At 44.4% G+C, this 21984-nt stretch overlaps 1 protein-coding gene across 1 annotated transcript in view; it reads right to left on the bottom strand.

The window, feature by feature from the left end:
• Positions 1 to 2541: 2541 nt before the first annotated feature.
• AGMAT (agmatinase (putative)) overlaps positions 2542 to 21984 on the bottom strand; it is a 131097-nt gene continuing 111654 nt past the window's right edge. Inside the window, exons 3-7 of the mRNA XM_078642998.1 lie at positions 11626 to 11674; positions 9283 to 9478; positions 8841 to 9020; positions 7646 to 7730; positions 2542 to 2923 (exon numbers count right to left, since the gene is read on the bottom strand). Of these exons, the coding sequence (XP_078499124.1) occupies positions 2850 to 2923; positions 7646 to 7730; positions 8841 to 9020; positions 9283 to 9478; positions 11626 to 11674 (584 nt within the window). The 3' untranslated portion in view covers positions 2542 to 2849. The remainder of the gene's footprint in view (positions 2924 to 7645; positions 7731 to 8840; positions 9021 to 9282; positions 9479 to 11625; positions 11675 to 21984) is intronic.

A 21984-nucleotide genomic window follows, 5' to 3' on the forward strand; every position in this document is an offset into this window, starting at 1 on the left:
CCAGTTCCCATACGTGATAAGGATTTGCAAATTGGTGCCAAGACACTCTGGAGAGCCTGTGCATAATTTAATGTGCTTCTACACACATACGGTTGGTAGTGCACAGATGACTCTCGAGTTGTATTTCTCTGTCCTACACAATGGCTTCAACTTTCTCACATTTCTCCCATATAAGTAGTCGGTCATGGGATGTACAATGGATCTGCACTGTCTGTGTTTTCGAAGGCTCATGCATGAACGACCATCAATGATAGCCTCCAGCATCACTGCAATCGTGATAAAGGAAGCAATACTGACAATTTGCGGGCGGGCAAACCTCTCTTTATACCCGGGCAACCAAAAAGGATCGCTAAATGCTGGGAGTTGTACTTCTCATTTCAAATCTTGCATCATGCATCACATGCTGCCATTGCACCATCACTACTCTCCAGCTAACACTGCTGCCATTGGGGGACCTGCAAGTACTTGTTTCATTAGTGCATGGTTTATGTGCTTCCTTGGCCCCTGTGACTGCAACTTGACCTGAGCATGTAGCACTGTGAGTCCACTAGTTGGTGCGGTGGCCTCGAGTTCATGGTGGAGGATGACAGCGCACATGATACTATCTCCTCATATAAGATCCTTGCTCAGTCTATGGTTGAGAGGGAAGCAAGAGCAGAAATCAGCCACCAGACATGGAGCGTGCTATCGAATACCCGCTCCCATAAATCTTCCTCTTGTCATAAGAATTTCAAGAAATGAGAAACCAAAAATATTCACAAACGCCAATGGGATGTCAGGTTTTTGGCTGTGTTGTTTTCTGGGTGACTAGCACTCAGCCTGGGAGGCAGATGAATTGAATTAATTATCATGGAAGTTTGGAAATGCCGTTTATAGCTCACTGAACTGATATGGGTCTGAATTTCCCACCTACAAATGATGGATGGATCCTGTTGCATGGATGAAAGGCTAAATTCTTGGTGGAAAGCCACAAGTTGGCATGGAGATGGCAAACCTAGCCTGGAAACCGTTCGCAATCAGCACATTTCTAGTAAGCTGGTTTTGATATTGCTTTGTTGTCCCTGCAAAAAAAAATCTTGGAAAAAGCTTGAGAGATGGCAAGATGCAGCGATCTTTGCCATCAAATCCTGAAAATACAAAATGCTAAATAGAGCCAAAATCTGTTTGAGGAATCTGTTCATGCCACTTGCAGTAGCAAAACTGAGGCATCTTGGCCTCTACAGAGTCTTACTTTGTTAAGCTCTCTTCCTCCTTGGATCCTGTACTGAATCAGTATGCACTTTAGTCGCCTGAGGATCAGTTGTCATATTTTCGCATTAGTGTTGACTGGGATAGATAAGGACAAAGTAAGTGGTTATCTGGTTTAAGAAGGCATGACTGCTTCACATTGTGCTTCTGCAGCTGTAATTCACGGTGTTGTTTCTACCCATCTGGGAAGAGTTTGTTAAAGAACGGGTTAGAAGTTGGTGTCAGCAAAGTTTCGTTGATGAAGAGTATGTTTACATTGATTGTGGCTAGGTCTACACTGTCTGCTGCATGTTTGATGGCTGACTCATAAACATGAGCATAAGTGTATGTGGGCAGTATAAGTGATTTATTGCTGAATCATGGAAAGGGATGTGTCTGTTGGTGGTATTTTTTTCCGCGTGTCAAAGGGAGGCATGCACTATGGAGACAGGAAGGACAAACATGCTGTGGATTACCTCAGTAGAGTGGTGCAATGATCCTGAGCTACTATCTTTTCCCAGCATTAACAGGTCCCAAACAGGAAGTCGCTCTTTAGCACTCTTTGCCCATTTCATGCAATGCTTATGATAGGATCTGTTTGGCGAGGCAGGTAACTGTGCCACAAATAATGACATGTCTTCTCTAGGCTTTAGAGTAAGACAACGTTTGTTAAAACTTGGTTGGCTGCGTTTGCGGATGAAGTTGCTTCCTCTCAAGGCCCTCTAAAAGTCAACTCGTTTGGCTGCTGCATGACGTGTGATGGTAAAAAAAACGTTTCTAATGAGTCAATACCAGAATAAAATAATTGGAAGTGGTAAAGTAATTGTTAGGAGTATGAAAGTATACCACCACAGCAAAAAAGAGTAATCGGTATTCCATCAAAACTTTAAAAAGCTTTGAACACCTACTAAGAATGGGATTACAGAAGATGACCAATTTTATTTCGACAAAAAACCTGGGATTTGCAGAGACAATATACTTCCTACTCTACCCTAGCACCCACCACAACAACCTCACCCTGTCTGTTCAGAACTTTGATTAAAATGGTAAATGGACCTTGGCATTGTGGAAAGTAATGAATATTGGGATTATTTCAATAAGAACCGTTTTCAGCAAGTATAGATTCTGAAACAAAAACAGCCTACATTATTAATTATTTGTTGTCGATTTTTTTGATTCTCTGATAGATTTGCATAAGTAAGATAGATATGAACTTGGATTTAAAGTAAACCTAATGAAAATAAAGTATGTTTCTCATGGCGTGATGGCGCAACAACCAAAAAGCTTTTGCATTGACATCTCTATGCACCGCTCTTAAATCATAAGACAATGGTTTATTTGTTTTACAGTCTCGATGACAGTCATTCGATAAAAACATGGCAGCAAAATTACAATGCTTGGAACTGTGCACATGTTCATCAAGCATTGGCAACATATGGTAATGGGATCTTCATTAACAAGGTTGTTAGGGACATCTTTTCTTCTTGTGTGGAAAACAGGTCCGGTCACTTGATGGATTTAGGATTGTCTTGTTTAAGACCAGAACAAAGTGATGTGGAAGTGTCAAAGGTGCGATTGAATGTCTCTGTTGTCACATCTGATGGGCGATGGACCAGCAGCGCTCACAGTGTTTTCACCCCCGGCAAAATGCACAACATCTCAAACAGGAGGTTGGCACCCATCAACGCAGTGTTACCTAGAAGGACAAATCTCATATCACCATAAATGTTGTAAACTTTCATTAGGCTTGTTCACATTAGTCTACAAACCTTAAATGCAAAAATATACACAGATTAAACACAAACATTCCTTTCGCAGTGCTTTTCTTATTACCCTTAAAAAAAATCCATTTTGCTTTGGTCTGTGGCTTTTGCCATCATGGACATATTTTAGCTCCTTGGTTAGAGGACTGGCCTCATAAAGGATCAGCACTATGCGTGTAAGCGCCTGGATACCCTATTGGGTAAGTATCTGTGCTTTATAAATCTTGATTGATTGATTTATTGATATTGATCTTCTGACTGGAAGCGCGAAGGACGTAGTGAGCCTTCTTGGGACTTAGTCCTGTTTTCGAAAAGCTTTCATAGATTCTCCAGTTATGTCATGTTGCTTAGGTCAGAGGGCATCTCTCTTGGTCATTGAACCCCCTTCTGCAGCCCCATTCTGTTTGAGCCGTTCACCTACCTACCTTCATGTCAAAATGTCACTCCCTTGCCACTTCTTTCCTCCAGGACGTCTCAACCACTCCGTGTGGGCCTACACCACCTTCTGACCCTTCCCATATACGCTTGTAACCAATCCACAGTTTCTGCACTCTCCCCTCATCCCTTGCCATGACCGAATTTCCCAGCCTCTTATTGAGGTCCTGCATCTCCTTCCTCATTCCACGTCGATCAACACCCCTTCTGATTTGGTACTACCCCCTTTTTGCCCTTTCCTTTCCTTAATCAGCCCACTCTCACAGTAACCTTCTTACCTGATGTGCACATATTTACTATTTCAACACCTTCCCTACTGTACGTAGACTAGTTTTGGAATAGTTAATCTTACTACTCCTAAGTCCCGTGCCCTCCAGCGCAAGTCGTTGTAATGACTTGCGTTGTAAAAACTGCGATGTAACATACCGCCATCATTTTGATCGCGTTGTTACATCACATATTCGCTCCTGTTGCCTCGGTACATGGGGGTCCTGCAGGTGGGCACATGGTGTGTCTCTCTGTCGGTATGCACCCTCAGTTTCAGGACGGCATGACATTACAGTCCAAGCCATGCTGGAAGGCTCTGTGGATGGCCCGCTGCACTGCTTTACTAAGGCTCTCCTATGAGCCATTGAAAGGAAGCACCATGGGCCAGCCGCAGCAGGACCACCTGCCGGATTCTCAATTGTAATCCCGCAGGGGGTGTGTGGACGGCTTTTGTGGTCCTGGAGTGGTGCTGCAGAATGGCGGCCTGCTCTAGGACTGCCAAAGTTGTAACCAGGTCCTTACTGTTCACATTATTCAGTGTGCCCTTTAGAAACTTCCACTGAATGGAGATCTACTGAGACACTGACTTTATAATGTGTTGGGGTTTGGTTTAGCACTTTCTCACCTTTTGTAACTCCCAAAGTGAAACATGCTAAAAACGTGCTAATGCTAAGAAGGATGGCTCAAGAATGGATCAGAACATATTCCCTTAGACGCAGTGCTGCTATATCTGCACTGATGAGAGAGGTGGCCTGTTTTGGACACCTGTCATGTAGCTAAAAATTTTCATCCATTCAGAAAGCATTTCAGGAGGGAGAGGGAGAGGGAGAAAAAAGGAAATGTAATTGTCCACCTTAAGTTAGATCGGACTCTGTCAGACTCTTCCTCATTGGCCCCGACTCTGCAGGGCAGTCGGAGGAGGCTTTCAGTCTACGGAGTCAATGGAGGCTCCGTTGACAGAAAGCTGGTGACCACCGACCCAAACTACAAACCAGCCCTTCACATACGAGGCACAGTTTGACCGTGCAGTCTTCCATCAGATTACGGTTCAAAGAACTATGACTGCGATCCGCAGTCCTGTCTGTTTGTACATGCTGCTTTTGAAGATGAAACACTTCTAAAATGAATGAATTGTGGAACGAATACATCGTCATTTGATGTTTATGAATGAGGAATACTTCTCACAAATGTATCACTGCCCTCCTGTCCCCCTCTCTCTGGTATGTGAGGCTCTGTTTGAGACACATTTTTCCAGGAGACTTAGTCCCTGTGTTCTGTGGAACAGACAAATTGGAGGATAGTGACAATGCAGAGGCGTGCACATTTAAACCTCACACACGACGTCTAGTTAAATGCTTCTCAGCTCCATGGCTTGGAGCCTTTCTGTTGAAATTGTGCATCCCATGTGAGGCTTGTTATGTTTTATTTGTCATGTATACATTTGATTATATTTCTCAATTTAGAATTAGCAGAAATGTAGGGAATCGATTTGAAAGTTCAGTGATACTTTATCTGGGAGTAGTCTAGATTATCTACTAAGTTCTTCATTTTGGCTAAAGTTGATCTTTGTGACTTATGTATGTTTAGTACACTGCTTTAAATACCTTTGATTGGGGTGAAGTATTGTATAGATGGAGTGGAGTGTATGTGTGATTTGGACTTGTCCGTAAGCTTAGCAGGAAGTGGGGGAACAGTGTACAATTTTAATGCGTACAGTGCAGTGAAGGGTGTTTTTGGTAGGATGATAGCATGTATTTAGGTGAAGGTGGTGATAGGTTTTTTGATGGCGCAGTGAGTTTTTGTTGGTGGTGCACCATTATATTCTTGGCTGAAATGGTATGCTTGCTTAATGGGTGTGGATTGGTGTTTTCTAGAAAGGTTGATACGTGTACCAGTGATTAGATTTTTCATCTATTGTTATATATACATTCTCTATTTTTGCTATCATATTTGGTGTGGCTACGTCTTTAGTTGGATTAGAGGGCATTTTTGAAGGGATGCGGAGTGTATGTTTGGCGAGGAGGCCCTAATGGAATAGCGGGAGTCCTTGGTGATGTTTGGTGGGGTGCTGCCGACAAACACAGGAAAACAAGCAATGACATATTACCCTCCTCCACAGTTGCTAATACATGTCAACCAGTGGCACTGGTACCATCTCGGTCGCGTCATGTGGTCTAAATCCTGACCAATGGGCATCAAGTGCAGATGAAGATGTAGAATATTTTGGAACTGACATGGAACCATGCTCTCTTTGACCTTTGCCAACAACGGCAATCCGGCAATAGGATGCTAAATTAGCAGGATATGTGGCCTAGTTGTTTCTCCTAACTCTGTACCAGCTCATTTTAGCAGTACAATGTATTGATTTTGCTACCGTACTGTTCTGTGCTACAAGCTACAGCATTTGCTAAGTGTTGAAGGAGGACTGGGGGAAGAGATGGCCCAGCTAGAGACTGCATAAGAGGCCCTGGTTCTTTTCTGCATGCACAAACAGGTGCACGAGTCACACTGAGTATGAGTGGGAGTGACTCTTGGCCTACTTATGTGGCAGGTATTTTAAGCAACATACAATGAAAGTTGTATATGTGGGTGATGAACTTGGGTGGGATGTGTAACATTTTGGAAGGTCTGTTATGTGCTTGGGGTAGTGTATATTTTTGCGGGATTAAGTTTAGAGACTGTGTGTTGTGTGTTTCTGTTAAAAGATATAGATGGTGTGACATTTGTTCTATATAATATCTATTTGAGGTGGAGATTTTCTTCATTTTGATGGCGTGTGTATTTTTGGCACCTAATGTATACATTTTATGGAAGGTTGTGTGCATGTTTTGCAGGGATGGGTATTGGTTAGACAAAGTTGTTGTAGGAACCAGTATTATATGTGGATTTGTAGAGTTGGTAGCGTGATATTCTTGTTAGGGACTAATGTTCCTTTTAAAATGCTAGGTTGGCAAGTTGGACAGCACTAAATTCTGCCTTTTACATATGTTGCCCTCAATTTAATCCGGGCAAATTTTGACTGTATTCGAACAGAACGTTTTCTCAAACATATTCCAAATACTTATTTTTCAATAATGGCGATCAAAACACACTCCAGTGTTTCAGTGTTTACAGTTTGTACATTTAATAGCCGCTTGTGCCTTATTTAGAAGAGGGTCATTGCAACATAAATTACTTTATGTGCTACACAGTTTCCTTTGCCTACCGCATAATTTTGAAATAAATGCTGCCATATCCTGGGGTTTGTTTGAGGCATACCAGGCTTTAAGATTGAGAATTTAGATAATGAAACGATCGCAGAGCTGGACACAGATTTTATAGACTCGAGTATTGAACAGCCAAGCTGTAAAAGGACTCGGACAGAGGAGGTACCTGTCATTAACGGTATTGCTTCTTGCGATCAGCTGCAAATGCAGGGATGGGTACCTGTGAGGACACCTGCATACATGCTGCCTATTCAGAGGCAGTCCCTGTCTCTTAAAGGTACATGGGTTGTTTTCAAAATTAAAAGTTGCTATTCAAAGAATAATATTTGAGAGATGCTCTCCTCCATCGCCGACTGCAAGATTTGTCAAGGTGGAAGCTATCACTCATAGACAACTTCCACTTTGGCTCAATTACCACACCCTTTCAAATCAAAATAACTTATCCTTGGCTTGTGAAGGCATTTGAAGTCACAGATAATTGACACATTTCACGTCATTACAAGCCCCCTTTCATGTAGGCGCTGTTATTGATCGCAAAAGGCACTTTTGGATTCAACTCTTTAGTCCATTGTTACTCGCTGATTTCAACTTGGAAAGCTTGTGATTTTGAGAATCCCAGGCCCTGTGAACCCCACAGCAGTTTCGTTCATCAGCTCTAGTGTCTCTTAACTCCTACACAGAACACCAAACCCAAAACTACACAAAGTGCAGCTCATACTTTCCCCCAAGAGACATTTTTGTACTCACCTGAGGAATCATACATTGGTGCTACTTCCACCAGGTCACAGCCTACAACATTGAGCCCCTGGCAGCCACGGATGATCTCCAGTCCCTAGAAAAGAAGAGGCGGGGCTTCTTACACAGTTCATGAACAGGCTATAATTTGTCAAGCCCTGGGCTTTTTGACACTGCTGGACCGGTGTGAACTTTCCATCTCCCTCTCTAGCACATTCTCCGCAGGGTGAACCTCTGGTACCAGTCCCGGGACACTCCGTAAAACTAGTTATAATCCAATCTACCGCAGCCTCTTTTTTTCAGGGAGATGTCAGTAACTTCCACCTGTGTGCACTGCAATATATTTATATATTTTTTAGAGTGTTATATAGCACGAACTAGACCTGAGACATTGGGTATCACAGCGCTTTACAGAGCACCAGTTTCGTTACAGATGGACACATTCATTATTTGTTGGGCACAGGGAGATTAAGTGATTTTCCCAAAATCACAGGATGTTGAGCATCTTTGCGGAGACTCTAACCCGGTTCCCCACTTTCGAGGTTGACGGCTCTAACCTAAGGCTACATCCTCTCCCCTAATAAGCCTTAAGCTTCCACTTGAGGCGTCTGTCCTGCCCTGCACTGGGATACCATCGAAAGTTCATACATGCAACTGAAGCATTCATTTCCAAGGAGACTCAAGGTCCAGAACGCCACTCTGGATACCATATCCATCTACATCTCCTTGGAAATATGTCAAATGTGTTGGAAATGGGAATCTGAACTAAAAAAGGTACCTTTTTGGGTATGTGTATTCCATTATAAATGCTACCTAATAGGATAACATTTTGCCAGAATATGCCCTCCTGTGTTGTCTCATTCTATGCACATTTATTAGTCAATGTATTTATTCAACTGAAGCAAACTACTCTGTTTGGTAACCATCTGCTATATTGCTGTTGTAAGACTGCTTTGTTCTATGGTTTCACAAAGCAAGTCGTTCATTTACAATACTGTTTGAAGCTTCCTGTAAATATCTAGTGTTATCCTTGCTTATTTTCTTCCCAGAGTTCTTGGACAAGGAGCATGGGGTAGTTCCATGAAGCCCACCAGCTCATAACAATCCCTGCCCCGTTAAGCCCATTATTAACTAGTATAGTGCGAGGTCAGAAATCTCTATGCTTCTAAGCCTGGAACAAGGGTTTTTTAGGGTAATTCCTCCTTACCTGGCTAGGTGTGAGGCCAGCGATCTCTGGAGTTCCCGTTCCAGGAGCGAATGCCGGGTCAAGTCCATCAATGTCAAAGCTGATGTAAACAGGCTTGTCTCCCATCTGTTTCCTCACTTCTCCCATAAGTGGAACCAAAGACTTAAGCCAGCAGTCTTCAGCAGGAACTACTCGAAATCCCTGAAGAAAATGAGGTATGCATCAGTGCACCAAAAGACCCATTGTAGTGCACTAGAGAGAGATGGGAAACTGGAAAATTGAGCAAAGACACAGGCACCGAAGCAAGTGATTTAGAGAAAAGAGTCATGGATGAGGCAGGGAATAAAGAGGAGCACTTGAGTTGCAAAGAAGACCAACTTGTTTGGGATTGAATCTGAGATGGTTACCTAGGTTTAGAAATGGTATCTGCATTTTACTCAAAAGTATTACTGGCTTGTGTTACCTGGTCACGGCTGTATTTATAAGGATCCGGTGAATAGCATGAACCTCGGATTCCAATCTGCACTACTCTTTTACAGTCCAAGAGTCTCTCATCCACACAACGTCGGAAGGGTGTCCCATGGTAGATCTTCTCACCGAGGGCCATGTCTCCAGTATCTGTGTGAGCATCAACATGCACGAGTCCTACTGGACCATACCTTTAACCATGAGAGAAGTCATATTAGCCTTAGGCGCCACTACTTGCATACAAGGTCATTGCATAAACATATATCCTCCAAGGGCCCGATTCACAGAACTAACTTAAGACAAAATCCTAAATTTACTACCATTTTGGTATTCACTGAAGGCACTTACTCATTTTGGTATTCACAGAAGGCAATTACTTATTTCGGTATTCACAGAAGTTATGACTCCTAACTTTAGGACTCCTAAACGGAGAAAAATCCGAACTTTAGGACTTTCTGTTTTCACAGAAAGCATTTAGGAGTCCTAAAGTTAGAAGTCCTAACTTTACTACTCCTAAACTGAGAAAAATTCTAACTTTAAGACTTTCAGTATTCACAGAAGGCATTTAGGAGTCCTAAAGTTAGGAGTCCTAACTTTACTAATCCTAAATGGAGAACAATCCTAGCTTTAAGACTTTCTGTATTCACAGAAGGCATTTAGGAGTCGTAAAGTTAGGAGTCCTAACTTTACTTCTCCTAAACTGAGAAAAATCCTAACTTTAAGACTTTCGGTATTCACAGAAGGCATTTAGGAGTCCTAAAGTTAAGACTACAAACTTCTGTGAATACCGAAATGAGTAAATGCCTTCTGTGAGTACCAAAATGAGTAAGTGCCTTCTGTGAATACCAAAATAGTAGTAAGTTTAGGATTTTGTCTTAAGTTAGTTCTGTGAATTGGGCCCCAAGTAACATACAGTAAGCACTAAAGGGAGCAGGAAGTTCAAGTTCAAACTTTATTGATTTTGGCCCTCATCTGAGACCATAACATAATAGGTTACAAGGTCCCATATATTTCATATAGAATTAGGTATATAACTGTTGCGAGCAAACTAGGGTGGTGTAGTTTTATATAGTCAATACACTTTTATCAAGCATAGGAATTACCTTTCAGATGAACTAATTCATCAATAAGAAATCCTTCCAATTATACTATACAAGCTAAATGCGAAACAGAATCAATACAAAGTTCAAAAGCTAATAAAAAATATAATATTTTACAACACACAATTTCATTTAGCAGGATATAGAATTCACACTTTATCTATGGTGACTATCTCATTACGTAGAAATATCGGTCTTAAAAATTTTACTCGTGGTAGGTGTAATGCTGGCCAGACAAAATTGACATGGTGAAAATCCTGAGTTCCCTGTAAGTATAGGGGGCATGGTCCTTCATTTCTATTAATTATCCCAGGCCCCCTGACTGGCAACCAAAGACCTGTAAAAATGACCTGCCTTGGGCTGTAACGCACTGACCCATGAACACTGGTTATCTTAGGAGCGACCACCGGCCAGCTTTATGAAAATCCAGAGCACCAACAACCACTGGCATTGAAAAGGAACTTCAACACAATTAGCAACCTTGAAAGGGCATTGACCACTGTGGATAAAATCCATAATTCTGAATACCAATGGCCGCAATCTAGAACATCCAGAATACTTACTGAAACTAACTACCAAAGATGGAGATCATAGCGCTGACTGTACACTGAATACAGGATCTTATGTCAAAACTTCAAAGTTTTTACATTGACTTTCAAAAATACTTTACCCAATATATAGACTAGCACTATACTGTCAAGGTAAGAATGCATAAGTAAGAATACAGTAAGTAAGTAGATGTGGAGTTAAGAACAGTAAATCTATAATTATTCATACATTCTTACCAAGACAAAATAATGGTACTTGATATTCTGGATTCAATGTTGTTGTTGAGATCATTGTTTGCGTGGGCTATTTTGCATTTTTACGCATGGGGGCATTGTTTTTTTTTAAATGTACCTTACTTGTGAGGCATGGGAGTTCTAGATAGGGAAAACGTGTGATGATCACCCTGCCCTAAAGGCGGGGTGAGCACCACTGATAACTGGTGGCCCAGTGGCATGCTTCCAGGTTAGAGATCTATGCCAGCTGAGGCTTAGCCGATGTAAACCTACTATACTTCCTCTAACTCCAAATACAGCAGAGGAACTGCAAGTTTGGCAGGCACGAGCCTGTCTGAGTATCCCTCTAAATCGTGCTAAGCTGTTGACCAGCGTCTTGAGTTAATAGTCTTTTTAGGACCTAAAGAATATAAATGCCTCACTTTATTCCAGCTGAACCAAGAACATAATACTTACTTTTCTGCAACAGCTTGCAGTATTGGATATGTGATGGTGTGATCTCCACCTGCACAAGAGAAAGAGAGCTCGTTAGGGAGAGATGCTGCTTGCCTGCCATCAGTATTTGAGTGACTTCTAATTCTTTTAATCTAAATTCTAGTAAATCATTAATTCTTCTATTTTCTGTTCTTAGTCTTGTTCTTTTTTTCTTTCACCTCTTTACTCTTATATCTGTGAGCCTAGAATTTCGTATAATTTATGATTCGTCTCTGTCTTCCTTTACTTATATTTTTTCTTTCTTCTGTACTTCTCTTTAATAGTTATAGCATTTACTAAAATGGTCCAGACTCTCCAAATGTTTGTCCCTTTTCTTCTGTACTGTTGGGTTGATCATTCCTCATTTGAGAGGTGTCAACATTGTGAACAGGAGAACACTTAAGGGTTTATTAAGATGTCAGGTGGGCGTTGTGGATTGGGAACTGCCTGACCTTAGGTCTGCAGTTTTGACTGCATTATTTTGATGCGGCCGATCATTGACCAGTCGAAAACATTAATTTTTTAATGGAAGCTTCTGCGTCGTTCGGAAAAGGCCCACAGCACAAGCTTTAATTGAAACAGTAATGTTTTCCAACATCCCTGCACCGTGACGGTGTAGGGATGTTTAGGGGCCCGCCACAGGTGCTCTGCAGGCCCCATTGCAGAGGGCAAGGAGAGAAGGGGGCACTACAAGGGGCCCTCAATGTCGCTTTCAAACAACCTTTCCATGTCGGAAAGGCCAACATCAAATGTATGTTGGAAACAAACATCATAATCCTGATGGCGGTGTGCCGTCATTAAGGCATTATGAAGTGTTTCTGATGCTCTGACGGGGGAAACAACCTTTACAACACGGTTGTTACACCGCATTACCTTTACAACGCCGTCATTACAACGACTGGGATGTTACAACGCAAAGCCATTACAACCAAGTCATTTGATCGACTTGCTCTAGATGGCGCTCCAACCTAAGGAATGGTATGATTTACTATTCCAACACCTTCCCTACTGTTGCAGAGGGTGGATCTGGAATAGTAAATTAAACTATTCCTAAGGTTGGAGCGCCATCTAGTGCAAGTCAATCTAATGACTTGCATTGTAAAGGTATTGTGTTCTAACAAAGCGGTCATTGTAACCACCACATTGTAATGGAACGCGATGTAAAAGCATGCACTGTAGCATGCTATATTCTTCTGACGGGCTCCTTGAGCTTATCGGAAAGTGTCGACTGGTCTCTCCACCTGCTGCTTCCAGCCACACACATTGTAATGCGTCTGTCGGACCACAGCAGTTCAACCGCCATTATAATCGGCTTCTTAAATTAATAGGAGTCTTAAGAGGTTGCCATGTTGGGGAAGACAAAAATAGAAATAGGAAGACTTCCATTGGCAATCTCTCCCATACATTACCCTCTAGATCGCTGTCAGACATTCATTGCTGTCGCCAAAAATATTGTGTCAGTCTTATGCAGACAGCTAATTGGATGACACCTCCAGTAACCCTGTATAAAGTCTTGCATGGCTCTGTAGCAGCTGATTCCGGTAAATGTTCCTTTTTCCAATGACCCAGAAGTAATGGTACGGTCAGGCTACTTCTCCCGAGCCTGTATGACTCAAGAGCTATATTGCTGTTGTCATCGTAAAAATTGGAACCAGGTTGTGCCGCAAACTCACGGATTTGCTAAGTAACTCCTCTTTATGCTGGCACATCCTGGGGGTAACAACAAAGGTGGGGTTAGGGTCCTAGGGAAACAAGTTTATAGACCTGCGAGGCAAAATTTCCCCTTTATATAAAGTGAACAACACAATATCACCTCAGGTCTTGTCAATGCACCATAAGCCTATGGGCTATATAAAGCCGTTTTTCAAGCCTCTCTCAACAAAGATCAAACAAATACTGATGATTTAATGGAATAAACAATAAGGGGAATTTATCCCTTAAGGACTAGAACCCTCATTCACCCGTAGGTGACATGCTTCATCATATGGGTTCCTCCTTACCGGTGGGAAAACCTAGTCCCACTGGGAGCTACGACTTCTTCACGGTGATGAAGGAGCTCAGAGATGTTTTCTTGCAGTTAATATGAGGGATGGATACTAAATCCCATATGTGAGTCTTAAGGGGTAGTAAGGGTGCAGCGCAAAAAAGAAAAAACTAATTTTTATAGTGAAGAAAAAGACGAAAATGAAGTTAAAACTGCCTAGGTAAGATGCACAACCTCGAATTTATTCACATGCTCTGCCTGACAGGATTAAAACGCAATGCAAATCAGTAGTATCGATTTAAAACTACTATTAGGACAAGGTCGACATGTTTCAGCCGTATGATCAGTTTCCTGTATAGGCAGGTCTCCCCTCCCACACCACCCCACAAGCGACCCAGAGGAAAGGGGCATGAAGCAAAAACGAAGGCCCCAAAGAAGCCAAACACGACAGGAGCAAGGGGTACAGCGGGTGAAAAGGCAAAGAAGACCAGGGCCAGGAATGGAGCCTGGGCCAGAGACAGAGCGGCATCATCCCTGGAGTTGCTGTCCGGTTCGAACACAGAAGGGAGCAGCAGCGATGAGGGATCTGCAACCAGCATGGTGACCTATTGAGAATCACACAGCAGGCGGAACATCACGCCGGACAGTGACAATGGTAAGCGCAAGGGGAAAGCGCGATGGAAAGCAGCGCGCTGGTCCAGCGAAGCAGGTAAAAAAAAATGAGGACAGGAGGGACAGATGCAAGCCCAGGTTGGAAAGGTCATTCAGGACCCTAGCTCAGCCGAGTGCGGCAGCAATGATTTTATACGAGCAGAAGGTGCATGATGCACAAATAAAATACCAGGGTGAAGCTTGGTTAAGGTTTGACGAAGGTTTCAGGGAAAAAATGCAGACATGCCCAGTGATTGAATGAGACTGCCAAGATATGGAGGAGTTCACAACACACATGGTAGCAGCCAGAGAAGGGCTCCGCACACGGGAGCCCCATTTTCATCCCCATGGGGCCACAGAAAAAAACAAAGGTCAGGGACAGTCTTTCAAGGGTAAGAACCAATACGGTAGCAAGTCAGGAAAGTCATGTTGGAAATACGACAAGGATGAGTGTAAGTGGGGGATCGCCTGCAGGTTTAAGCACAGCTGTGGGACCTGCGGGGTAAACCATCCTGCCACACGCTGCAGACAGGCCCGAGGGGCAGGAGCCCACAAGTAAAGGACAGCGCGAATAAATAATGGACAGGTTGCAACAGACAGGGTAAAGGGGTAAAGGGGTGCGGTTTGGGGGCATCTACTACCCACCCCCATAAAGCAAGCAGACTACTGCACTCCCCCATAAAAATAAGCAGACTACTATCTTTATTAAGCCATTATCCCAAGACATCCAACAGACAAACATTAGCGGAAGGTTTCACAATGGGCTTCCACTTCCCCATCCCATACAAAGGAACTTTGGGTGCACAGGAAAGCCGAAACCTGAAGTCGATACGAGACAACCGGGGGCGGTGGGGGGGGGGCACAAAGCAGAAGGTGGACAAAGAAGTACGGCTGGGTAGAGGAGCTGGCCCATTCACGCCCCCCCCCCCCTAAAAGATTTGGTGGTTTCTCCATTGAACGTGGTGCCCAAGAAGGAAGCAGGCAAGTTCAGGTTAATACACCGTCTGTCACACCCCCACGGGGACCCCGTCAGCGCCTGGAGAAGTGCAGGGGAGCTGCTCAGTAGCATGTGCATCGGTGGATGATGCAGTAGAACTCATAAAACAAGCAGGGAAGGGGGGCTCTGTTGGCTAAGACAGGCATAAAATCGACTTTCCGACTCCTGCCAGTATACCCAGATAGCTACCACCTGCTGCGTTTCCAGCTAGATGGCAAATATTACTCTGACAAGTGCCTGCCAATGGGCTGCTCCTTATCCTGTGCATACTTTGAGGCCTTTAGTGGGTTCTTGAATTGGGAACTAGGAGCACGCTCTCTGGCGGGGGGAGGGTGCCGCTACTTCGATGACTTCCTCCTCATCGGTAGGATGGGCACAGAGGAATGTGCAAACCTCCTCCACCTTTTTATGGACTTGACACAGGAATTGGGGGTCCCTCTAGCGCAGGACAAAACGGAGGGCCAACCACAAAAATATCCGTCCTTGGGATAGAGCTGGACTCTCTAGCCGGGACATGCAAACTGCAGCCCGAAAAGGTGGCGGAGCTACGGCAAATTATTGGAAGGCTAAGGCATCAAAAGAAGGCAACACTAGGTGAGGTACAGCAGCTGCTGAGAAAGTTGAACTTCGCCACAAGAGTAGTTCTTGCAGGATGCATTTTCACCAGACACCTGGCCTGGCTAAAAAGGGGCATGACACAGAAACACCACAGGGGTTGCCTGATGCAGGGAGTAAAAGAGGACTTGGGCAATGCGAGGCCTTCCTGACAAAATTCAATGGCATCCTCATGTGGCGAGAGCCATGGGTACATGCTAACCAACTGGAGCTTTTCACAGACTCGGCAGGAGGCTACGGCTTCGGGGCCATCCTAGGGACAGCATGGACGGCAGGGGCATGGCCGGCCAGCTGACAGAAAAAAGGACTCACAGGCAACATCTCCCTACTGGAGGTATTCCCTATTGTGGTAGCATGCCACGTATGGGGCCACAGGCTGGTGAACAAACAAATAATTATCTAGTCAGACAACCAGGCGGTAGTGCAGGCAATGAACACAGGAACAGCGAAATGCCCAGCAGTGGTTAGCCTACTGCGGAGACTAGTCGACTGCTAGCTAAAAGCAAACATTGTGCTTAGGGCACGGCACATACCGGGGGTACACAACTCCATTGCGGATGCCATTTTTTGTTTCCAGTGGCCCAGATTCAAGTAGCTCATCCAGAACGCAGATCAAGTAATGACCCCAGCGCCGGAAGAAGTATGGGCATAGGCAGACCCAGTTTAAAATATCACTATGGCAAAAATATGCAGGGCCAACGGCTGGGGTTTCGCGAGATACTGTTTCATCAACATAAGATCCCGGGTTATCATTTGGATGACGGGGTACACCTGACAGGTGTGGCAATGGACATGTTCTTGCTAAACATCGTAGGGGTTCTAGAGCAGATGGGTTTCTCGTGAGGAAGGAGGGGAGGGGTGAACAGGGAGAGCTCCCTCGGATCGTCAAACCATAGGTAGCGTGGCGGAAGAAACACAGGAAAGATACACAATGAGAGAAAAATTACTAGAGGTAGATGTAAGGATCACACAGTGTCCTTGATATGCCTCATGGCAGGGGCGCTGAAGGAGCTAATGATGGCACACAGCCGCAGGCAGAGTAGATGAGATGCTCACACAGGGTCCTTGGGATGCCGCATGGCAGGGGCCGTGAGGAGCAGGCGATTGGCCATCAAAGGGTCCAGGGCAAGAGGAACGGCACTGGCAGCATGTCCTGAAGGACGCCCACAAAATTCGGTAGCAAGGTGAACCCTGGAACCGCAGACACAGAGACCCAGCAAAAGAGGCACCCCGCAAAACTGTACTATCTGGGAGCAAACCACGACAATGAATTTGCAAAGAAAATGAAGGTATACATTAACATGGATGTTTATGAATGACCGAATAAAATTGCGAAATGTAAAACCATGTTATGTTTGAATAAGCTGCTAATCATTTATTTATTCATTTATTTACTCCACTAGTACCAAATCACGTTGTCAGTGGAGTTAATAAAAGGTGAAAGGGACGCAGTTATGTGGGCAGGGGGAGGGAAGAGGTTTAGCTGGTGTGAGCAGTGCGTGCCCTGGTGAGTTGCATATCCCAAATGTACAGACTGTCGGAATACACAGACTACCCTCAGTCTTTAGAAATTGCCGTCAACCTGTACGGCCTTGGAGTCGGCAGCGTGTGCTGTTTGTCCTTAAAGTACACTGACTTGTTCTCGGTGCCACAGCCTTCCCTTGGCGTGCATGCACTGTACTCAAGTGCAGAATTTGTTTCAGTATTCAGAACAGGGGCGTAGGGTCAATTGGTGCAGCAGGAGCAGTGACACCGGGGCCCATTAGCAGGAGGGCTCCCCTAAACCCTGATTAGTGCGGTATTTTAAAATGTAAACAGCAGCCAGAGGGCATTCCCTTCTTGGCATCAGGGCCCATGACATACTGGCGTTGCCCCTGATCAGTGACTGTTGTGAGTGTGCTGAGTGCTCAGAGGCTTTCTCGGTGTGCATGTGCTCTCCGAAGTGTGCAGAGTTTGTACTCCGCCTGGATATACTGTCCCGGCAGGGGGAGGCTGTCTGCAGTGCGCAAATATGGCTCGCAGTGTAACGGTGTTGTGCTTATGCTGGTCTCGCCTAGGTGTGCAACAGTCTGTACTCTGTAAGCAGAGTCTTTAGTGAGTAGGGAGAGTCTCTGTGTTCAGAAGCTGTTCCACAAAGCACAGTTTGTACTCCATGAGCAAACCATGCTCCAGTGTAGATTGTGTGTGCACAGCGGGTCTGCAGATATCTTGTCCTGTAACATACCAGGATGGCGGTGCTGAGTTCACTGACTCACTTGTATAATTGTGTCTGGCTGAGAACAGATCAGTGTAAGAGAAGGATGTGCAAACACTACCTCCCACATTCCCGTCCTAGCCCACCAATGCGCATTCCTCCTTCGGTCTCATCCGTGCACAATTTTCTTTCTCCTTGTCTCCTGCACATTCCTCTTTCATCATCTAGCTGTGACCAGTGAGCACATGTGAGACTTTCTTCGTGTGCGATGTGGACTCCTAGGCTCTCTGGCAGGCCATATTTCAGTCCTGTCATGTGTCTATGTTTATTTTGGATAAAGCTGAGGTCCCTGCATCAGGCGTGACTGAGCCTAGCACACAGATGTAGCAATCTGTGCTGGAGCACTTGCCTTAGATTCATTATCCCCCAATGGCCCAGTCAGGTAATTTTTCATGCAACACAGTGCAGCAAACAGTGTTTCTGCACTGCGTTGCACAAAGGGGAAAACAGTGCAGCGTCATATCTAATGTGATTGGCCTGCTGTTGCTGTCAACCCCTGCTCTGGCAGTCCAACCAGGCCATCTTGCACAACGTGCAGTCTTGCACCATGGTGCAAAGGTGAGTGTCTGCTTTCTAGCCTATGATTTGTACTGGAAGCAGACCCTTTCAATACACATTCCAATGCCTAGACAAACTCGAAAGCATTCCATGCAATAGCTGTGTCCTGTGCACTGCAACATACATGCAATGTTTAATTTACTTTGAGAATTAAACACATTTCCATGGTTAGCGCCTGCTTCAAGTAGGCATTCGTTTTTGACAGAAAGCCTTATCTGACTATTTTAGTAGATTGGGCTTTGCATCAAAACCTTTGATTAGTAGCCCTGATCCTCCCCGTAACACCCTCTTGATGCTGCATAGTGATTTTGTGCTCACAAAGGTCACGTTTGTTTGGTAAAAACACACCTTTTGTGATGTACAATAAATACAATGTGCTACTTTGTGTCACGTTATGCTAGCACAAGGCCTAAGCAAAGCTGTGCCAATTAATTCTGGGGTTGGGCAACGGATGTGGGCTTTGGTCTTAGCAGGCTCAGCTCTTCACAACTCCTCATACAGTACGTTAGGTCACTGAGCCAGCTTTGAGGCTGAAATTGAGGCAGGGTCTCTACTAACACTTCTTTCATCAACTTCAGTGTGCAGTAGGGCCTTCTTCTTCCTCAGTCCTATGGTACATTTCCTATCCTTCCAGCACAGATATCCAGCATTTCTGCTTCTGATTATAAGATTCCGCTACAAAGATGTGCAGAACGTCTTCCAAGTAAATTGCGAACACTATATATGCCTTTGGGGTCTGCCTACATGGAGTACAGCAGCCAAGGCCTGTGCAGGGAAGAGCGGGGGTCAGGTTGTGGTGGATTCGACAAACGACCCGCGAGGGAAAATTAAATAAATAATTAATTTTCTCTTGTTGTCCTCTGTAGAAATCCTCCCCTCCCGGTCTCACTGCTCTCACCTGCACGGGCCGCAGCTGAAGCACAGTGATAGTTGGCCTCCTACCAAGAGTCTACTGAAATATAAAGTTGGCCCCAAGTCTTTGGAGCAAGACAATCCAGTCAAAGTATATTTCCTCAGGTGTGCCACAGCACCATGACAACCAGGCTGCAGCCAAACGGTTTCCCTGCTTATTTGAATGGTGACTTCTGGCCAATCGCATGTTGTTTCTAAGCTCTCGCCTCGTCAACAGAGCATGACTCAGAAAATTTCTCTTTAAAGCTTGTGCTGCTTTGGTCAGGTCTTTAGCCGAAGTCATTATTCAAGTGTTACTACCTTCAGAAGAGAGGTTGCCTTGCTGGAACAGGCTTAATCCAGATTCACGGAGCACAAGGAATCTTTTCTGTTGCATTAAGTGGATCTGAATTCAAGACTAGCCACATGCACTTGTCTTTACGAAGTTTCAATAGGGGAAATTACCTTAATAACGAATCTCTAACAATGAGTGGGCTGAACAACGACTCCTAAACAACAAACCTTACCTGAGCCACAACATCTTTAACAACTACTGTACCTTAACCACGACTGTTTAAACAAATGTTGTCAATAATAAAATAGTTGAAAAATGAACTTATTAAGTAACTTAGTCTGTTTTCAGTTCTGTAAAAAAGTAAATTCGTTTTTTTAATTGATTTGTACAATTCCTTATTTAAATTACGCTGTCGTTATAATAGATTTAGTATAAGTTTACCTTGTTAGGCCACTAGATGGCCCTGCAGGTTTGTTTTTCAAAGATGCAATTCTGACCTGTGCTCGATGCTACTGTTCTCTCTTGTTTTCACAGTTAACAAGCATTGGAAATGCAATAGGTCTCGCAGCATTAGAGTTAGTGCTTTTAGAATTGTTTATGGGTTTTTGTGTAAATCTTTAGCATTTTTGTTTCCTGTAGCCAATGCTAAAGAATTAAAAAAAAAAGCCATAAACATTTCTAAAAGCTCTAACTCAAATGCTCCGAGACCTATTGCACTGTGTGAGGGTGAGGGGTTGAGGGTGAGTGAGGGTGAGACGGAAAGTTGTGGAAAAAGTCGAAAAAGAGAAGACACTGGGCATAGAGAAATCACGGGTAGTCTAGAGGCTACCATCATGAGCCTGTGAAGAAAGTCTTACAAATGTACAGATGTACACGTGCGACAAACATTAGTTAACAATATTTAAATTGCTAACAAACATAAAACCAGAACAGAAAGTAAATATTTTGCACACAAAAAAAAGATTTGGAATGAGGAGGCACAATATGGTAAGATGTGTGTGAGGACAACATTTCTGATTGAAATATGACGGCTCCTAAACGAATGAACACATATTCTGGGAGCCGCAGATCTGAAGGTGAGCCTGTCCAGTGAAGACGTGAACGGAATAGGAACCTGTCAAAAAATTTCTGAGCAGCCTTTTTTTGGGGGAGGTTTTTTGTTTTCTTTTTAATAATTTACAGAAGAGATGCCTGTCATCCAATGAGAACGGTCGGTGCTCGTCTAAAACCCCCGCTTCTTTCTTAGTCAGTCAGTTCAGTGGCGTTTTATGTAGCGAAACGAACATGTGATGCATATGTGAGAGCCCTACGCCGTTTCATTTACCGTCCAGAATCCAACACAAAGAAAGCGTTATTTTTTTATTTTTAATTACATAACACGATTGTATTTACTCTTTTACACTTTATGTAATTTTAGGGGGTGGCGTAGCTACTTGCCTTCCTATCGCTTTCTAAGGTTTCGCGCTTGTCGCCGGTTTTCAGAGATCAGTGATTTATTTCCATGTTCGGTCGCCGCCGCTGTCTGGAGGGCTGTGAAGAGGCAGGGAGGGCTGGCGTCTGCCGCCGTGGGGTGGGGGATGGGCGACGGCGCGCCAGAAGGTGGCAGTAGTGCAGCGCGGTTGGAAGCACTGCCTTCCTTCCCCCTCCCCTGGCAATAAGTCATGTAAGGTTGCTGTGCTGGTTTCCTGGACGAGCTTTCAGAGAGCTGCAGCTTGCAGGAAAGCGCTTATGGCAGAGTCCCGGTAATCCTATCCGAGCCGCACAGTAATTTGAGCACTGTATCCCTCATACAAGTTGCAGAGTGCTATCAGGAAAAATAGCAACAACTCACGATCACGCGCGCCTGGTTTTTTGTGTGTTTCCCAGTAATATTGTCTTTTATTTGCTACCGCTAACATTTTGTTTGCTTTCTAGCGGCAGGCAGGCAGGGGAGGAGAGGAGGAGGGGGGAGGAGAGTAGGGGAGGCACGGCCTAGCGGCCGTGCAATCAAGTAGTGAGGGGGCGGAGCTGGGGGAGGGTGCGAGAGAGAGTAGGCAAGGCTAGCGGCAGGCAGGCAGGGGAGGAGAGGAGGAGGGGGGAGGAGAGTAGGGGAGGCA

Source organism: Lissotriton helveticus, chromosome 5_1 (assembly GCF_964261635.1).
Source record: "Lissotriton helveticus chromosome 5_1, aLisHel1.1, whole genome shotgun sequence".
Lineage (NCBI taxonomy): Eukaryota > Metazoa > Chordata > Amphibia > Caudata > Salamandridae > Lissotriton > Lissotriton helveticus.